At 41.4% G+C, this 16,125-nt stretch overlaps 1 protein-coding gene across 4 annotated transcripts in view; it reads left to right on the forward strand.

Moving 5' to 3' along the window:
- NRF1 (nuclear respiratory factor 1) overlaps positions 1-16,125 on the forward strand; it is a 155,327-nt gene that overhangs the window by 65,703 nt on the left and 73,499 nt on the right. For all 4 annotated transcript variants that reach the window (XM_082255980.1, XM_082255982.1, XM_082255983.1 and 1 more), the window contains exon 5: positions 4,953-5,093. In XM_082255980.1, the coding sequence (XP_082112106.1) occupies positions 4,953-5,093 (141 nt within the window). The remainder of the gene's footprint in view (positions 1-4,952; positions 5,094-16,125) is intronic.

Genomic DNA, 16,125 nt, shown 5'->3' on the forward strand with positions numbered 1-16,125 from the left:
ATTTTACCAGTGTTATCTAATTGGGCATTATTTTTAAAAAGAAGTTGTATGATTTGTGGTTTGTTCTTTTTGAATTCACAGTTGTAACATTGACTTGCATTAAAAGAGCTTTTCTCCTGCTCCAAAAGATTTGTTTTGTGATTTGTAAGGTTAAAAATATGTGAACTGCCATTACCCTTAGTTTTTCAAAATTGCAGGCAGTGAGGCTGTCATCCTACTATTGTGTCATTGATTTTTAAGACCTTGCAGGCTACATGCTTACTCTAGGGTGATGAAGCTAGGATCAGGATTATTGCGTTAGTTTCTTTAACCACTTGCCTTCTGCCCAGGGCCGCTGATAGGGGGGGACCACCAGTCCTCCTGTAGGGGGCCTGGCACACAGGGGGGCCCAAACAGCACGGGAAAGTGGTGCGGTCGGGCGGAGGGGCAATTACAGAAGGAAGCCCAGTGTGGCTCTCTGCAGCAGCAGAAAGCAAGCCCCCCCTCCCCCCTCTTGACAGCTTTCACCTGCTGCGGGGAGAGACGTAGACACAGGGTATTGTTCCTGTAACTGCTTCTCCAACACCGATCCCCCCTCCCTGTTCTCCCTGCTTCTGATCCCCCCCCCCTCCAGTGTGCCCCCCTTTCACTGAACGCCCCTTCCCAGTGTGCCCCCCTTTCACCGATGCCCCCCTTTCGCTGTGCGCCCCCCCCCCCCCCCCAGTGCTGCAGCCTTCCCTGCCTGTAAAAAAAAAAAATTGTAAAATAATAATTAAACATTGTGATAAATAATTTTAAAAGATATGCAAAATAAAATAATTCATATTTCACTGTGCCACCCCCCCCCCCCCTCCTACAGTGCTGTGGGCTTCCCTGTCCTGTAAAAGAATAACAGATTTTAAAAATAAATAAATAAATACCTAAACATTGTAATAAAGAATTTTAAAAAAATTTAAAATACAATATTTGTAAACATTTTTAACATTTTAAAATATATATATATATATATATATATATATATATATATATATATATATATATATATATATATATATATATATATATATATATATATATATTTATTATTATTATTATTATTATTATTGTTTTTTTTTTTTTTTTTTTAAATTAAGAAAAACATGAGGGCTAATTCACATAGGTTCTCTGTTATGTTTGCGTCCACTAATAATAAATTTTAGTGTATTTTTTGTGAAAATATTGTCTTAAAAATATTCGGGGGGCCTGCTGGGTAGGCTGTACAGGACCTTGTGATTTCTAACAGCAGCCCTGTTCATCAGTAAGGCTGATCGGACCCCATAAACTTTGCGGCCAAGAAATTCTGCTTCCCTGTCCTGTAAAAAAATAACGGATCGTAAAAAAAAATAAAATTTAACGTAATAAAGAATTTTAAAAAATTGTAAAATAAAATAGTTGTAAACATATTTTTAACATTTTAAAATAAATATATAATTTTATAAAAAATGTAAAAAAATTAAAGAGGGCTGATTCACATAGGTTCTCTGTTATGTTTGTGTCCACTAATTATGATTTTAGTGTATTTTTAGTGAAAATATTGTCTTGACCCATTCGGGGGCTGGAGGGCCCTGCTAGGTAGGCTGTACGGGGCCCCGTGATTTCTAACAGCAGCCTTGCTTCTGCCCATTGTAGATAAACCACTCTTAGTGCCGGTTCACATTTGTGCGATCACAGAGATTGCATGTAATTCGGAGCGCACTGCTCCTAAAATTGTATGCGATGTCTGTGCGGTGCAAATTCAGCCGTACAGTTTGTATGGCTGAATTCGCACCGCAATCGCACTGAAACAGGCATTGGACCCTTTTTTTTTTTTGGTCCGCAGCAGAATCGGATTGCATGGTGGTTCACACTAGTGCGATCCGATTCTGTGCAAACTTTCAGATCGCACTGCGATATGTGATCTGATCTGGGGGTGTCGTTAACTTTGAATTGACACCCTCAGCGTATCGCATATGGCAGTGTGAACTGCCTGTTGTACGGATGCGATGCGAGAACGCGCTGTATATTCGCAGCATTCCCACATCGCATAAATGTGAACCGGCACTTAGGGGCTGCAGCCTATTTATAAACAAACACTCATCACTGTGTCCATTGGGAGGAAAACAAAACAGTGGTGATTAAATATGACCAAAAGCAGACTCAGTATAAAATTTATTCAAGTACACTTTTGGTTTACCGATTAATGTTAGTCAATTTATCACAATACTGAAAAATGGCCTGGACAGTAAGGGGTTAACATTGCTTGCTCCCAGGTATTTATGACAATAGGTCTTTGTTGCCTGTAACCTATTTTTTAACAGGCAAATTGAGACCGGGGACGAGAGAGGACAAGGTGGCACTTTATGCCAATGATGCCCTCCTGTTTCTTGGTGATGCACAGCTCTGATGCCGTTTATCTCACACTTTTGGAACATATTTGGATTTTTGTATTATTAGGGCAAGTCTATTTTATTGTCCATAGATCCTTTACTGGACCCCTTACTGAGGGAGCCTCCCCAATTTCATACAGGACAAACTTTTAAATGTCTTTGAGGGGTCATATCCACAGATGTGCAAGATTGTTACTCTTAAAATGGTTGTAAACTTTAGACATGAAACATAAAAAAGGCACATCCTTCTATACTGTGTACTTCTCTCTCCAAAGCACTAAGTGTCATTTCTCTCTGCTGCCTAGTTCCTCTACTGAAGAGAAAGCCGCTCCAGATGAGCACATTAGACAATCAATCTACAGCAGTGGTCCTCAACCATGGCCTACAGGGCCCACTAACAGGCCAGATTTGCAAGATAACTGAAATGCATCCCAGGTGATATCATTTGCTGCTCAGTGATTGCAGTACTCTAGTCTGCATCTCCCCAAGGTAATACTTAAAATCTGGCCTGTTAGTGGGCCCTGAGGACCGGAGTTGAGGACCACTGATCTACAGCATAGCCAGGGTTTAGGTGACAGTGCCGGCACAGCTCATCTGCCGGTACACAATCAAAAGAAACCTGGAATTTGCTGCAACACTTTACCTTCATGCAAAAGACATCACAGAGGGGTACAGTAAAAGCTTACGCGTTTCACTCTGTGCCTAGCGCTTACTCCTAACCCACCAAGGTGATTACGAGTAAGTGCTAGTTACAGCGGGAAATTTTAGTGTACCCCACATGTCTGATGTCTTTTGCATGAAGGATCAAAAAAAGGTGTTACAGCAAATTCCAGATTTCTTTTGATTGTGCGTGCTTCCTCTGTTATCAGCATGACTCAGTTCTGGCAGCAAGAATTAAAATGCTAATAAGGGAGGGAGCTGCAGCACAGCCTGTGATTATCTACAGCTGTGATTGTTTTCAGTGCTATGTAAAGGGGGTGTGTGTGTGTGTAAAGGGCGTGTGTCCCTTCCCTCCAATCAGGGCTCAGAGCTGACTGCTATGTGAAGACTTCAGATCCCCGCCCCTGCTCCTAGAACTAAAGAGAAATCCTGTCTTCTGTGTGTTTCCAGAACAATCTACAGAATAAATGACTGCAAATACACAGCTACAACCTATATAGGATGATTTGTTTCATTTCTGTGTATCGCCTAATGATTGTCACTTCACTGGGTACATATAAGGGTTTGCACTCTTTTTCATGATCCAGTTTGGAGAAAAAAGCACCACTGAATTAAATTATTCATACTGGTGTTAGCTAAAGATGCCAGAGGTTTAGCTATCCCCCACTCTAGGTCCTACTTCTTTGCCTCACAGCTCCAGCATTTACTGGGATGGGACAGGGAGGACTTATTAGATTGAATACCGGGTGTACTTAAAAATACCCCCTCTTGGCGCTCCTAGAAACTAGATGTCAAAGCGGTATGTCTCACAACTGTATGACAATTGTCTTGTTAAAGAGGAACTCTAAGCCCCCCCCCCCCCCTTCTTACCTGATGGTGGTATCTGAACATTTCAGATACTCACCCATCCAGTGGATCCATCATTAACCCACTGAGATTATCTCATGCCCGGCCATAGCTCCGTCCCGCACCATCATGTTCTATTTGACATCATTAAGAGGCCCCACCGACTCTTCCGGGTTCAGTGTGCGGGCCATTCGATGATTCACTGATAGGCTCGCCCCCTCCTCCTGTTCTTCAAATGAAAGCCTATGCCTCCTGGGATATGTGATGTACATATCCCATGAGGCACAGCGGGCAGTGTGTGCATCATTCGCCTAAGGCGAGTGACATGCATGGACAAGTGGGGCGGACTTTAAATAAAGTTTTTACAGAATTGTCCGATTCAGCCAGAGGAAGTTAGGAGGGGTGGAGAGGCAGGATCTTCCTTGGGAGGCTGAAGGTCCGCTTAAAGTCTGAGCAACTATGCACTGAATTTAACATACGCTGGAGGTTTTCAATGTTGAGACATGCTATCCAGACACAATTGCGCACTCCTACCATGCAGCTTCTGCAGTCCGCAATTGCCAACCTACTATCTAGTGACTCTAAAAGGGAAATTATTTACCAAATGTTTGCTATGCTCCACACCAAATTTCAAGGACAGAGTTCAAGCTGGAGAAAATTGGACCAGAGATTAAGTTCCTCAATTCGTATGACCAGTGGGAGGAAGCGCTGACCGCACTACCACTGGTTTCTCTGCCATTTTCTAATTGTAAGTGGAATTATATTAAAAAATGGATTGTAAAGTGAAAAAGCTTGAAAATCTTTTTTTTTTTTTTTTTTCTTCTTTTTCACAATTTTCTTTATTGCTTTCTTCATCTTGCAGCTATAATGTAGAATGGTATTACTTAACATTTCATCATCATTTCCTGCCTATTCTACCATCAGAGACACAGAATAATATATATTTTTAGCTGACAGCTGTGTTACCAGAGGTGCCTTTAAACCCTGGGGCAGCCATGTAGCTAAGCGCTGGGAAGAAGAGAGCTGCTCTCATCTCTGTTTACCACCTCTGTATTCCCTTAGGTACGCAAGTATAAGAGTATGATCCTGGAGGACCTGGAAACTGCATTAGCGGAGCATGCGCCTGTGCAACAAGACATCAACTCTGACCTGCCCCCCCTGACTATAGATGGCATTCCAGTATCTGTGGATAAGATGACACAGGTGAGGAGGCTGCTGCTGGTATATTATAATCTTCAAATATTCATTCCATGTGTTTTTAAATCTGTACAGTGGGGAAATGCACTCCTCTACGACAACTGAAAGAATGATTGATTGAATTTATCCTCTGCCCATAACAGCTCTGTCATGTCAAAACACTTGGCCATTCTTATCAGCATACCATTCCCTCCTGTAGTGCTTAACACACATGAATATGTAAATTAAAATAAAATGTCATTGTTTGAAAGTAATTGAAGGTGCCATTATCAGAATAGTAATTCAGCAGCTGTAAGATGATTCTGGTGAGTTGTGTTTTTCTTAAAGCATCATGTAAAAGCATGCCGTTTTGTCAAGCCACATAAAAAGTAGTGGGTTTTTCATTGTTGCAGCCAATAGCTGATTTATAGCCAGATTAAATGCTCTTGCTAAGTTCTGGCTTAGGGCAGTGATGGCAAAATCTTGGCACCCCAGATGTTTTGGAACTACATTTCCCATGATGCTCATGCACGCTACGGTTCCAAAACATCTGGGGTGCCAAGGTTCGCCATCACTGGCTTAGGGTAACTATTAGGTAGTTTTACTTCAGCTTCACTGAAGGTAGTAGAATGGGTAAAAAAAAGGAATTTAGTGTAAAAGATAGTTATTGCCATGTGACAGGAATATATTACTTTCTCTGTTTCTAAGGTAATGCCTGTTTATGGGGGATTTCTTCTTATTTAAGACCTTGTTTGTGTAAAATCTACTTTTTCTATTATTTATGTAACCTGTCCTTAAAGTTGAACCCCTGTCGGGAAATTAAGTCCTGCTAGATGACTTTTGCAGTAAAAACTATGTAAAACATTAAAAATAACTGCCTATACCAGTGGTTCTTATTTATATAACAAGTCACGCTAATTAATAAATGATAGAAAAATGAAGTCCATAAAAGTCCATATATTAAAGGATCACAATATTCTGATCGGGCTCCCTATGGATATGTGCTTACCAGAAATGGTAAAATAATGTGCAGGTTCTCTATATATGTCTTGTCCCCTTGATAGCAGACTGGAACCAATAAACTCGTGTTGATTCAGTGGTCGTTGAATCATAAAATAAATACAAAAACGCAATAGCGTAAAACCCAACACAAATGATAATAGGTGACTTAAACACCAATAGGTGATTGATGTAAATTCAAAATTGAGGTTGTGTAGAAAAACCACCACCAATGTGAATGCTCAAAGGCAAACAATTGAAAAGAAAAAAGAGAAAGGAATCTCTTACAGTGGGACACCTATAGGTACCCCTTACCAGAATGAATGAAAACAAGTGCATAAAAAATATGTGCTATCCTTCACCAGCTGGAATCGCCTCTTACCAAGCGAAGGAAATTAAACGCCAAAGTAAATAAAAGTGGTCCTAAATGAAACTCTATCTTCTGTGTATAAACCTCCACCGGTTGAACTCGCCTCTTACCAGAAAAATATATAATTGGGCCAAAATGCAGCAGAACATTCATATGTGTCACCTAAATTCAGTGCCAGCCTTCACCAGTAGCATTTGCCTCTTACCCAATGGGAATAATCAAATCGCCTGTAGAGATATCAGACCTCATAGAAAGAACCTGATGCAAAATCCGACCCGAAATGACTCCAAGGAAAGCCAGGGTAATCGCCACCATAAAAAAGAAACAGCTTCCATAGTGTAAAACCGTTATATTTTATTAAAAATAAAGAGTAACACTCACAGTATAGCAGGAAGTACAGAGCATATGTAGTTATAGCCGCCGGCCGGACGGCTCCGCTCGTCCGCACTTCCAGGTCGCAATCAGATGAGGTCAGTACGCCGTGTCCTTACAACGTTTTGTCACAGATGACGTTTTCAAAAGGTCTTGAAAACGTCATCTGTGACGAAACGTCGTAAGGACACAGCGTACTGACGTCATCTGATTGCAGGGTGAGGTGAGGTCCCGTCCCCCATATAGATCTTCCCCCTTACAGCAGGCCAGGGTGAGGTGAGGTCCCGTCCCCCATATAGATCCCCCCTTACAGCAGGCCAGGGTGAGGTGACATGAGACATAATGACATGAGAGTGGCACTTGCCAGGATAAAGCCAGGCATTTCTGAACTGGTCTCTGAAAGACAACAGCAGAAGTCACACTAATTTGCAGTAAATATTCATTATTCTGTTTTTGTTTTTGTGTGAAAATCATGTTTTAATGGTTTTGTTCTTTGTTCTTAATGGTTGTGTTCATTTTGTGCACCTATGTATAAATATATACCTATGTTTTGAATTTGAAAAAATCATATTTTATTTTTCCAATTAAGGAGGGTTCGGTGAATGCGCATATGAAACTGGTGGGGTTCAGTACCTCCAACAAGGTTAAGAACCACTGGCCTATACGATTTAAAATCTAGTAATACATTGTCTTACCCTGCTCTGCGCATGCTCGGTTGCTCTTTTTAGACAATGTGCTGAATTTTTAGTGGCCGATCTGTTGACACTCAAAAGATTTACTGCTTTTCAGGAACTCTGGGTTTTAGCAAAATGCCAGCCTCCAGCAAGAAGAAACCGTAACCATGCTGAAGGCAATTTACAGCACCCACTAATTTTGGTAGCATTATTGTTAATTGTTGCTTGCGAAAGAACATTATTTTTATCAAGTTGTTAAGGGTAAAGTTCCGCTTTAACAGCTTTAGTTCCTGAGCCCTTTTTGTGATTGTATTTCCTAATAACAGAAAAATAATGAACCAGAGGGCAAACCTGCAGTTTGGATTCTGTATTACCAGCGTGATGGATTCTACCGTTGACTTCTGAATTGAGATTAGCAATATTACATTTTGATGTCTTCAGTCCAGCCTGGATTAAATAAACCATGAATGAGTTCAAGTAGAGTGTAATTTCCTTTGGGATTACTCAGCAATTTTAGAGCTGCCAGTAACCTTTCATCAGTGAGATTCATTAAAAGTGAAGTTAAGCTCAGGTGTGCAGTTCGCTATTCTGGCTGTAGGTGACACAACCTTAATTGCTCTATTTTCTGTCCTTGTCTTAAGGGAGACGAAGCTGTCAGGGTGTCATGAGCTTGTAAATCCAATGTGTTTGTACGCCTAAAACATTAGATCTTTCACATTATTAACCCCTGGAATGTTTTTCTTATGTAAATGGTATGCTTGGGCTATATGGTTTTTAAAGACTGAAAGCACTGACTATATCAGACTTTTACCTGCTTTCAAAATCATATAGACAAAGACTGGTGGGCTTAAAATATCTTCTTGGGTATTAGTGCATGCAGGAGGAATTGCAGAATGTCATAACTTGGAAGTAGAGATTTGTATAGTGTGTGATGCCTGGAAAGTACGAAAATTTTGGGTATTTTGTGGGTCTGCTTTTTCTTAGGTAGATGGGAAATTGACAATCTCAGACAAAGTTGACTATTAATGCAATATCTGTATGCCTGTCCCTCGAAGTGCATTTTAGTTTGGGATTTTAAACTGGTAAAAACAGGAGTGTGATATTAACACCACATGCTTATTCCATTGTCTTTCATATCAGCAATAACTGATCAGATGTGACCCTGACTATATCCAGTCTGCTTTCTCTGATGGCACATTAGCCATTTTCCCTCTTTTTCTTAAAGAGCAGCAGTTTGAGTGTAGAGAAGGTTGTGTTCTGTAAAGTGTTTGTATGTAGAATAATTTGTGTTTGTGTGCTACATATTTCCCTACTTACTGATATGTGAATCATCCATCCTATTAATTAGAGAGTTTCTTACAGGTGAACAGGCTTTAGTATGACTGCTTCTGCTGCTGATCATGTCTCCAGGGGTTGTAGTTAACAAGACTGTGAACTACTGAGGCCTGGTAATTGCTACTTCACAATCTTAGTGTGGTGGTATCAATAAGGGTAATCTCTAATTATTGGCTAGGTAATAAGTGGGAGGATATTATATGTACGTGATGTGTACAATCTCTAAAAGCGCATACAATATGAACAGAAAAATAGATTTATGTGTGGGTTCTGGGTGCAACATGACTAACAAAAACGATTGGTGTATATAAGTTAAGGCCCAACTTCAGGATCCACCTTCCTGGCAGCCCCTCTCCCCCTTCTGTGCGTTTTTTTTATTAAATCGATAACCTTTTCGCAAGTCATTTTCCTAGACGGCCCTATGAGAGAGTGGCTCCTCCCACCTAGCACAGGAAACAGAAATCCACATTAATATAAAAAGACAGGCACTATGCATTGTCTCTCAGTTATTGTGTTTTCTCCGGCCAGACAGGATCACAGATTTGTTTTCTTATCATCTTTCAGGCCTTTGTGTTAGATGACAGGGGCCTCCCGGGCTAATATCAGTTTCCCCTGGGGCAGTATTCCTGGGTAGATGGAAGGATTAGCTTGGGCTCCCCTGTGTTTTTTGGTAGGTCCTGAGGGCAGCCATTGTAGGAGGCTAACCCTCTCCCCTGTGGATTTAGTGCAGTGCACTTGCCTGTAGCTTCCCCCTATGTGTTACTGTGAAGCCAGGGATGGCTTCCTGGTGGTTTGTAGGCTGGGGGCGAAGTGCTGATGTCACTTCTGGTACAGGCTAGTAATGTACTCGTAGCGGAAGTGATGCGGCGTGGAACGCACGGTGGCCATATTGGATGGGGCAGAAGCTGGAATGGAGTCCAGGTTGTCCCAGCAGGATGGAGGGGGAATGCATGCTGTCCACACATGCCAGGCCTGGATCCACTGGAAGACATGGGCTGAGCTGGGTGTTACTGGCTTATTTAAAGGACCCTGCGCTGATCTCCACTTCCTGCATGTGCATTATGGAGGTGGCTGCTGCAGAGGAAGAGGATCGGGGGACGCAGGAGGATCCAAGCCCTAAGGTAGGAAAGTAATGACACTGCATCATTCCGCTCGGTGGCACGGAGTGGGGTGTTTTAGTAACTTGTTTTTTGGAGAGGTCAGGGAGTCACACGGGTGTCCTTTTCTCCTTCCTTTTTTCTTTTGTTCTTCCTTACACCTGGCAGCTCTCTGAATCAGCTCCTTTTTTATCGTTTGTGCCTCCCCAGGGGAAGAGCCACGAAGCTAAGAATGGAGCATTGCCTGCTGAGGTCCCTAAAAAGATATGTGCCTCGTGTAAACACAAGTCGTCCTCATAGAAAAAAGCGTTATGCCAGGAATGCATAGACCCCTTAGCCAGGAAAGAAAGTATCTCTATGTTCAAGAAGTTTCTAAATACCATGAAGACTGAAATGATTAAAATGTTTGAATACTTCTGAAATACACCTCTAGATTCAGGACCCCTGGCTACTGCTACACCTAGAACTTCCGGTTCTAGCTCAGCAACTCCCATTCCCACCCCTGCGGCTGCAGAGGGGGATCCAGGTGCTGGTGGAGATGGGAGAAGGATCAAGCGGGGAATCTAGTCCTGAGGAGGAGGAAATCGAGGAAGAGAAAAGTAGTAGAGTTCAGAAGATCCTTTTTCCTTCTGATAAGACAGAGGAGCTCCTAAAATTAATTTACGTTACTTTAGTGCTGGAAGAGGAGAAGAAAGAGGCTCTATCTATCCATTACAAACTTTATGCGGGGTTACATACAAAAGAGACTTGATCTTTCCTAGTACATGCAGCATTGAAGGACACAATCCTGCAGGAATGGAAAGAGTCAGAGAAGAGGGTTTTTCTCCCTAAAAGCCTCAAAAGAAGGTTTCCCTTTTTAAAGAGGAAGACTCATCACTAAGGAAAAAATGTCTAAGACTGGATGCAGCTTTGTCCAGGGTTGCAAAGCATTAATCATTTCGGACAATATTGCCGCGGTTTCCTATATCAACAAACAAGGAGGCGCGCATTCAGCAATCCTCAGGAAACTAGCTGGGATAATATTTTGCTGGGCAGATTTTCTAAACGGAGAACAGATCTCCCATAATGAAGTCTGGATCAAGAAGTGTTCCTTTTTGCTTCCTCAAAAAATGCAAAAGTAAGGAAATTCTTCTGGATACACAATGATTCTAGCACTTTAGGGTTTGATGCGTTCACCCACCCCTGGTCAGGGAAGCTCTTATACGCATTTCCTGTCTTCAGGCTCATTCCGAAAGTCTTACAGAAGATCCAAACTACAGAAGCAAAGGTCATAGCCCAGTTTTGGCCGAAGAGAACCTGGTGTCCTGCTCTTCAGAACCTCTCTATCTCAAACCCTTGGAAGCTTCCAGTAAGGGAGGACTTACTGGTTCAAGGAAGATTGGGCCACCAACATGTGGGCCATCTTTCTCTGACAGCTTGGCTACTGGGAGAGCTGTTAAAAAGCAAAGGTCTCTCAGAGAAAGTAATCTGCACCATATTGTAAAGTAGAAAAAGTCCGCAAATGTAATTTACTACAAAATTTGGAAAAAGTTCTGCGGCTGGAGGAGGAAAAAGGCAGGATTTTCGGGTCTATTATTCCAGCCGTACTGGATTTTTTACAGGATGGTACAGATGAAGTTCTTCCACCCAACACCCTAAAATTGCAAGTGGTGGCATTATCCATTTTCCTAGACCTAAGATTAGCATATCATACTCTACTTAAGAGGTTCAGTTCATCAAGTCCGTTTCAAGAAAGAGGAGAACTCCAGAAGATGAGGTTCCCCCTTGGGACTTATAGGCAGTACTGCGCAGTTTGAGCCCCTCAAAGCTTTTTTAAAACTCCTAAGTTACAAAACCATACCCCTAGTGGCCTTGGTGTCTGCCAGGAGAGTGAGTGAATTGCAAGCTTTATCAGTAGCGGAAACTTACTGTTCCATTTTTCCAGATAAGGTAATTTTGTCCCTGGACCCGGGGTTCCTCCCTAAGTTATCCACTGATTTCCATAGGTCACAGGACATGGTAATTCCATATTTTTGCGGACAAGAAAGCAATTTAAAAAGACTATTTTCACAAATTAGATGACATGAAATGCCTGTTATGCTACATTGAAAGAACCAAAGAATGGAGAAAGTTACCCAATCTGTGTTTGCTGTATTAAGGTCCCAGGAAAGGACTAGGTGCCTCAAAAACCACTATCACAAGATGGATGAAATCCGCTATTGAGGAAGCCTATTCCATAGCAGGACTGCCAGCTCCACCTAAGCTTAAAGCACATTCCACTAGAGCCTTTGCCACCTCATAGGCAGAGAAAGCAGGGGCTACCCCAATCCAGATCTGCAAAGCAGCCACCTGGTCAAGTTTCCAGACTTTGGTAAGACACTGCCGTCTGGACCTTCTGTCATCAATAGACCAAGCTTTTGGGAGAAAAGAGCTTTAGGCACTAGTCCCTCCCTAACAGGTATTTCTATGATGTCGCATAGGGCTGTCCTGGAAGATGACTTAGGAAAACTAAGTTATTACCTGTTAACTTGATTTCCAGGAATCTTCCAGGGCGGGACTGTTCCCACCCTATGTTTTTGTAATAGTTATTAGGGGGGGTGTACATGTTAGGCCTTTTTTTATTTTATTACTGAGCGACCATGCGTAGTGCCTTTCTTTTTCTACTAATGTGGATTTGTGTTTCATGTGCTAGGTGGGAGAAGCCACTCTCTCACATAAAGCTGTCCTGGAAGATTCCTGGAATTCAAGTTAACGGGTAATAACTTAATTTTTCAGATGACTTTGGGACGGTCCTATGACACATATGGTCACCACCTTCCCCTCCAGCACTAGGCACCCTTTGTATCCTTACTCTGTAAGTGCTTGGTCCATGGTAATGCTCCTTGGAGGTGCGTCCATGACACCCTGTACTCACAGTATGTCCTCAGTCTTCCAATTTAAATGATGTGTATCATTCAACTCAAGAGACTGTAGACATCTTGTGGTAAAAAGGGAATTACTGTGGGGGAGAGCATTAGAAGGCGAGTATTGTAGACTGACCTGCAAGTTGCAGGTTTGGACCTTTTTTTAAAAAAAAACAAAAAAAAACTGGAGTTTAGCTTTAAAGTTGTAAACCTTTAAAATGATCAAAAAACACTCCTCACTTCTGACAGGCCATGCTGACAGCACAGAATCCTGAATAATTCCCCCACCCCCTCCAGCATAGGTGGTTAACAGCCTCAGCTGTGCATATTTCCCTGTGAGATTGTGTAGCGTGGGGGGTGTTTCAGAATTAACTTCGCTCCCTGCTCTATACTGTGCAGTGCACAACATTAGTTCCCTATCCCTGCCCTCTGGAGGTTAGAAATTCTGTGTAAAATGTGTGCTTTAGGAGGCTGTAGAGGAGAAAGGATGCAGATAGATGGGTACATCTATCTCTGTTATGCACTTGCCTAAAATTAAGTAATTGTTGATTTCATGCTCCCACTGCATATTCAGTCTTTCTGGCAGGCAGGCACCAGCAGGAACGGGAAATCATTTGATGGCCTCTAGTAAATGCTTACTCACCACCCCTCCTGTTCAGGTGTGATAGGGAGGCCGCATCGGCCCCTTGAATCATGGGGAGCCAGAATCTGGTCTAGGGTTGCAACGAACGATTATTTTCATAATCGATTAGTTGGCCGATTATTTTTTCAATTAATTGGATAAGAACCTTAAGTGTGGTGTATAATTTAGTTAAAATGTAAAGTTTAAAAAAAAAAAAAAAACAATTAAATATCTATTTGCAGTGGTAAATATAAAAATAACCAACTATATAGTTGGGGAGCAAAATCTCTAATCCATGCTGAAAATAACAGAAGCGATATACTATATATACTGTTCAAGGTTGAATCTGGTAAATATCAGACTCGGAGATCAAATTTTTTAGACTGCCGATTTTCAGACAGGACTCTGAAATATAATGACAGACTCCCTTGTCATAGGCAGGTGGCTTGACAAAAGCTCCCTACCTGCTTTTACTTATGCTGGCCATACAAAAACAATGTCTTCCTTCAAAAAAAATGTAATTTTAAGATCAAATTGGCATTCGTTTTCCACCACAGTAATTGGAAAATTCGAAGGAGCAGAAAAGAAAACTTCTTGGTCAAAGGAATTTTCAGTGTATGATTTTTCGTTCAGAAATTACATTAATTTCAAAACTGTATGTTAAAAGCAAGTGCCATTTTCAAACAATCTTTCATTCAGCAAATGTACAAAAACTTTTCATATGAATATTCTCATCTGAAAATCGATAAGTTTATGGCCAGCCTAAGGCTCAGTTTACAACGATGCAGTTTGCTTTTGATCCGTTTCTGCAGTGCTTTTTGTTTTGTGTTTTTGCTCACGTGATTTTGCTGTGATTTGCGTTTTTGCATTTTTTATGCTTTTTTTTTTTTTGGCCAATTTGCAGATTAAAAAAAACAAATGGCTGCAAAAACACACTAAATGCTCTTCTGCAGCATCCCAATTGAAGTCTATTGAACCAAAAAAAAGGCAACGTTTTGCGTTGATAAAAGTCCTTCACATTTCCAAATCAAAGCGGCTGAAAAAAGCATAGATGTGAACGTGCCTCATAAGGAAACCATGTTAAATAAACCGTAGTACATTTCTGAAAAATAGGTGTGAACCAGGCCTAGGATGTTATGTAGCAGCTGCATGTGTTTTTTTTTTTTTTTTTTTTAGTATCACCTGTCATGGGATTAAAAAAAACTAAAAATAGCCCTTTATAGTACAAAAAGAGCAGATAATTGCTACTATAAGAGGTTCACTTATACTGTGAGACAGTGAAAAGTAAAATATTTCATATTTAAAAACCAATACAGCCCAGAAGTAGGACATATGGGCATTTTAACTAGGAGTCAGACATGAAGACCTTCTTTTTTTTTTTTTTTTTTTTTCCCCATGGATATGATCATTTTAAATATAATGCACAATAGTGGTAAAAGTTCCTGCCCAGGGCTAATGTCCCATGAGGCATTGCTCCTCGCACATTCACAAGTTCTCAGGCACTTACTGACATGTATGAATGGAGTACTGAGCTGTATGTGTGCTGCACTGTGTCTTCTGACATGTATGGATGGTGTACTGAGCTGTATGTGTGCTGCACTGTGTCTTCTGACATGTATGGATGGTGTACTGAGCTGTATGTGTGCTGCACTGTGTCTTCTGACATGTATGGATGGTGTACTGAGCTGTATGTGTGCTGCGCTGTGTCTTCTGACATGTATGGATGGTGTACTGAGCTGTATGTGTGCTGCGCTGTGTCTTCTGACATGTATGGATGGTGTACTGAGCTGTATGTGTGCTGCACTGTGTCTTCTGACATGTATGGACGGTGTACTGAGCTGTATGTGTGCTGCACTGTGTCTTCTGACATGTATGGACGGTGTACTGAGCTGTATGTGTGCTGCACTGTGTCTTCTGACATGTATGGACGGTGTACTTGGCTGTATTTCATATGTACAGTAAACAAATAATGCATACTGTATGCAGGCCAACTAATCGGCTGACCAACTAATCGATTATGAAAATGGTTGAGAACTATTTCCATAATCGATTAATCGATTCGTTGTTTTGGCCCTAATCTGGTCTGAATAAGGTGTCCAGGTTTCAGGTGGACTGAAACCAGGACACATGATTCAAAACCTGGACTGCCCAGTTGAATACTGGACAGGTGGCAATCCTGAGTTCCCATGGTTCTGTTCCTATTATTCGGCAGTTATGACCTTGTGCACAAAATATTGAGTATAATGACTGCCATGTGAAAGCTACACATACTAAGAATCCACATAGTTGTCGACAGTTATTGGGGGGGATTTACTAAAACTGGTGCACACAGAATCTGGTGCAGCTGTGCATAGTAACCAATCCGCTTCTAGGTTTTAGGTTTTATTGTCAAAACTGAACAAGCCGAATTTAGAATCGGATTAGTTACTATGCATAGCTGTAACCGTTTTTGTATGCATCGGTTTTGGTATCCACCCCCACTGTGTGTTAAATCCATGCTTGGGATTATAAATCTATCAGCATGTAAAATGTAGGGTATTCTCTTTTATATTGCAGCGTTGTGCTTCCTAAAGGCAGCTCTGGCATTCCAATTTTAGGAAACTTGAAATGTAATTTCTGTAGAGGCTGGGTCAGAGAGATGCTCATTCAATTCCGTACTAATTTTGATATTTAGCAACTGATCTTTTAGGGTTTTTAGCCATGATGGT

The sequence above is a fragment of the Pelophylax lessonae genome, assembly GCF_965119305.1.
Source record: "Pelophylax lessonae genome assembly, chromosome: 4".
Classification (NCBI taxonomy): domain Eukaryota; kingdom Metazoa; phylum Chordata; class Amphibia; order Anura; family Ranidae; genus Pelophylax; species Pelophylax lessonae.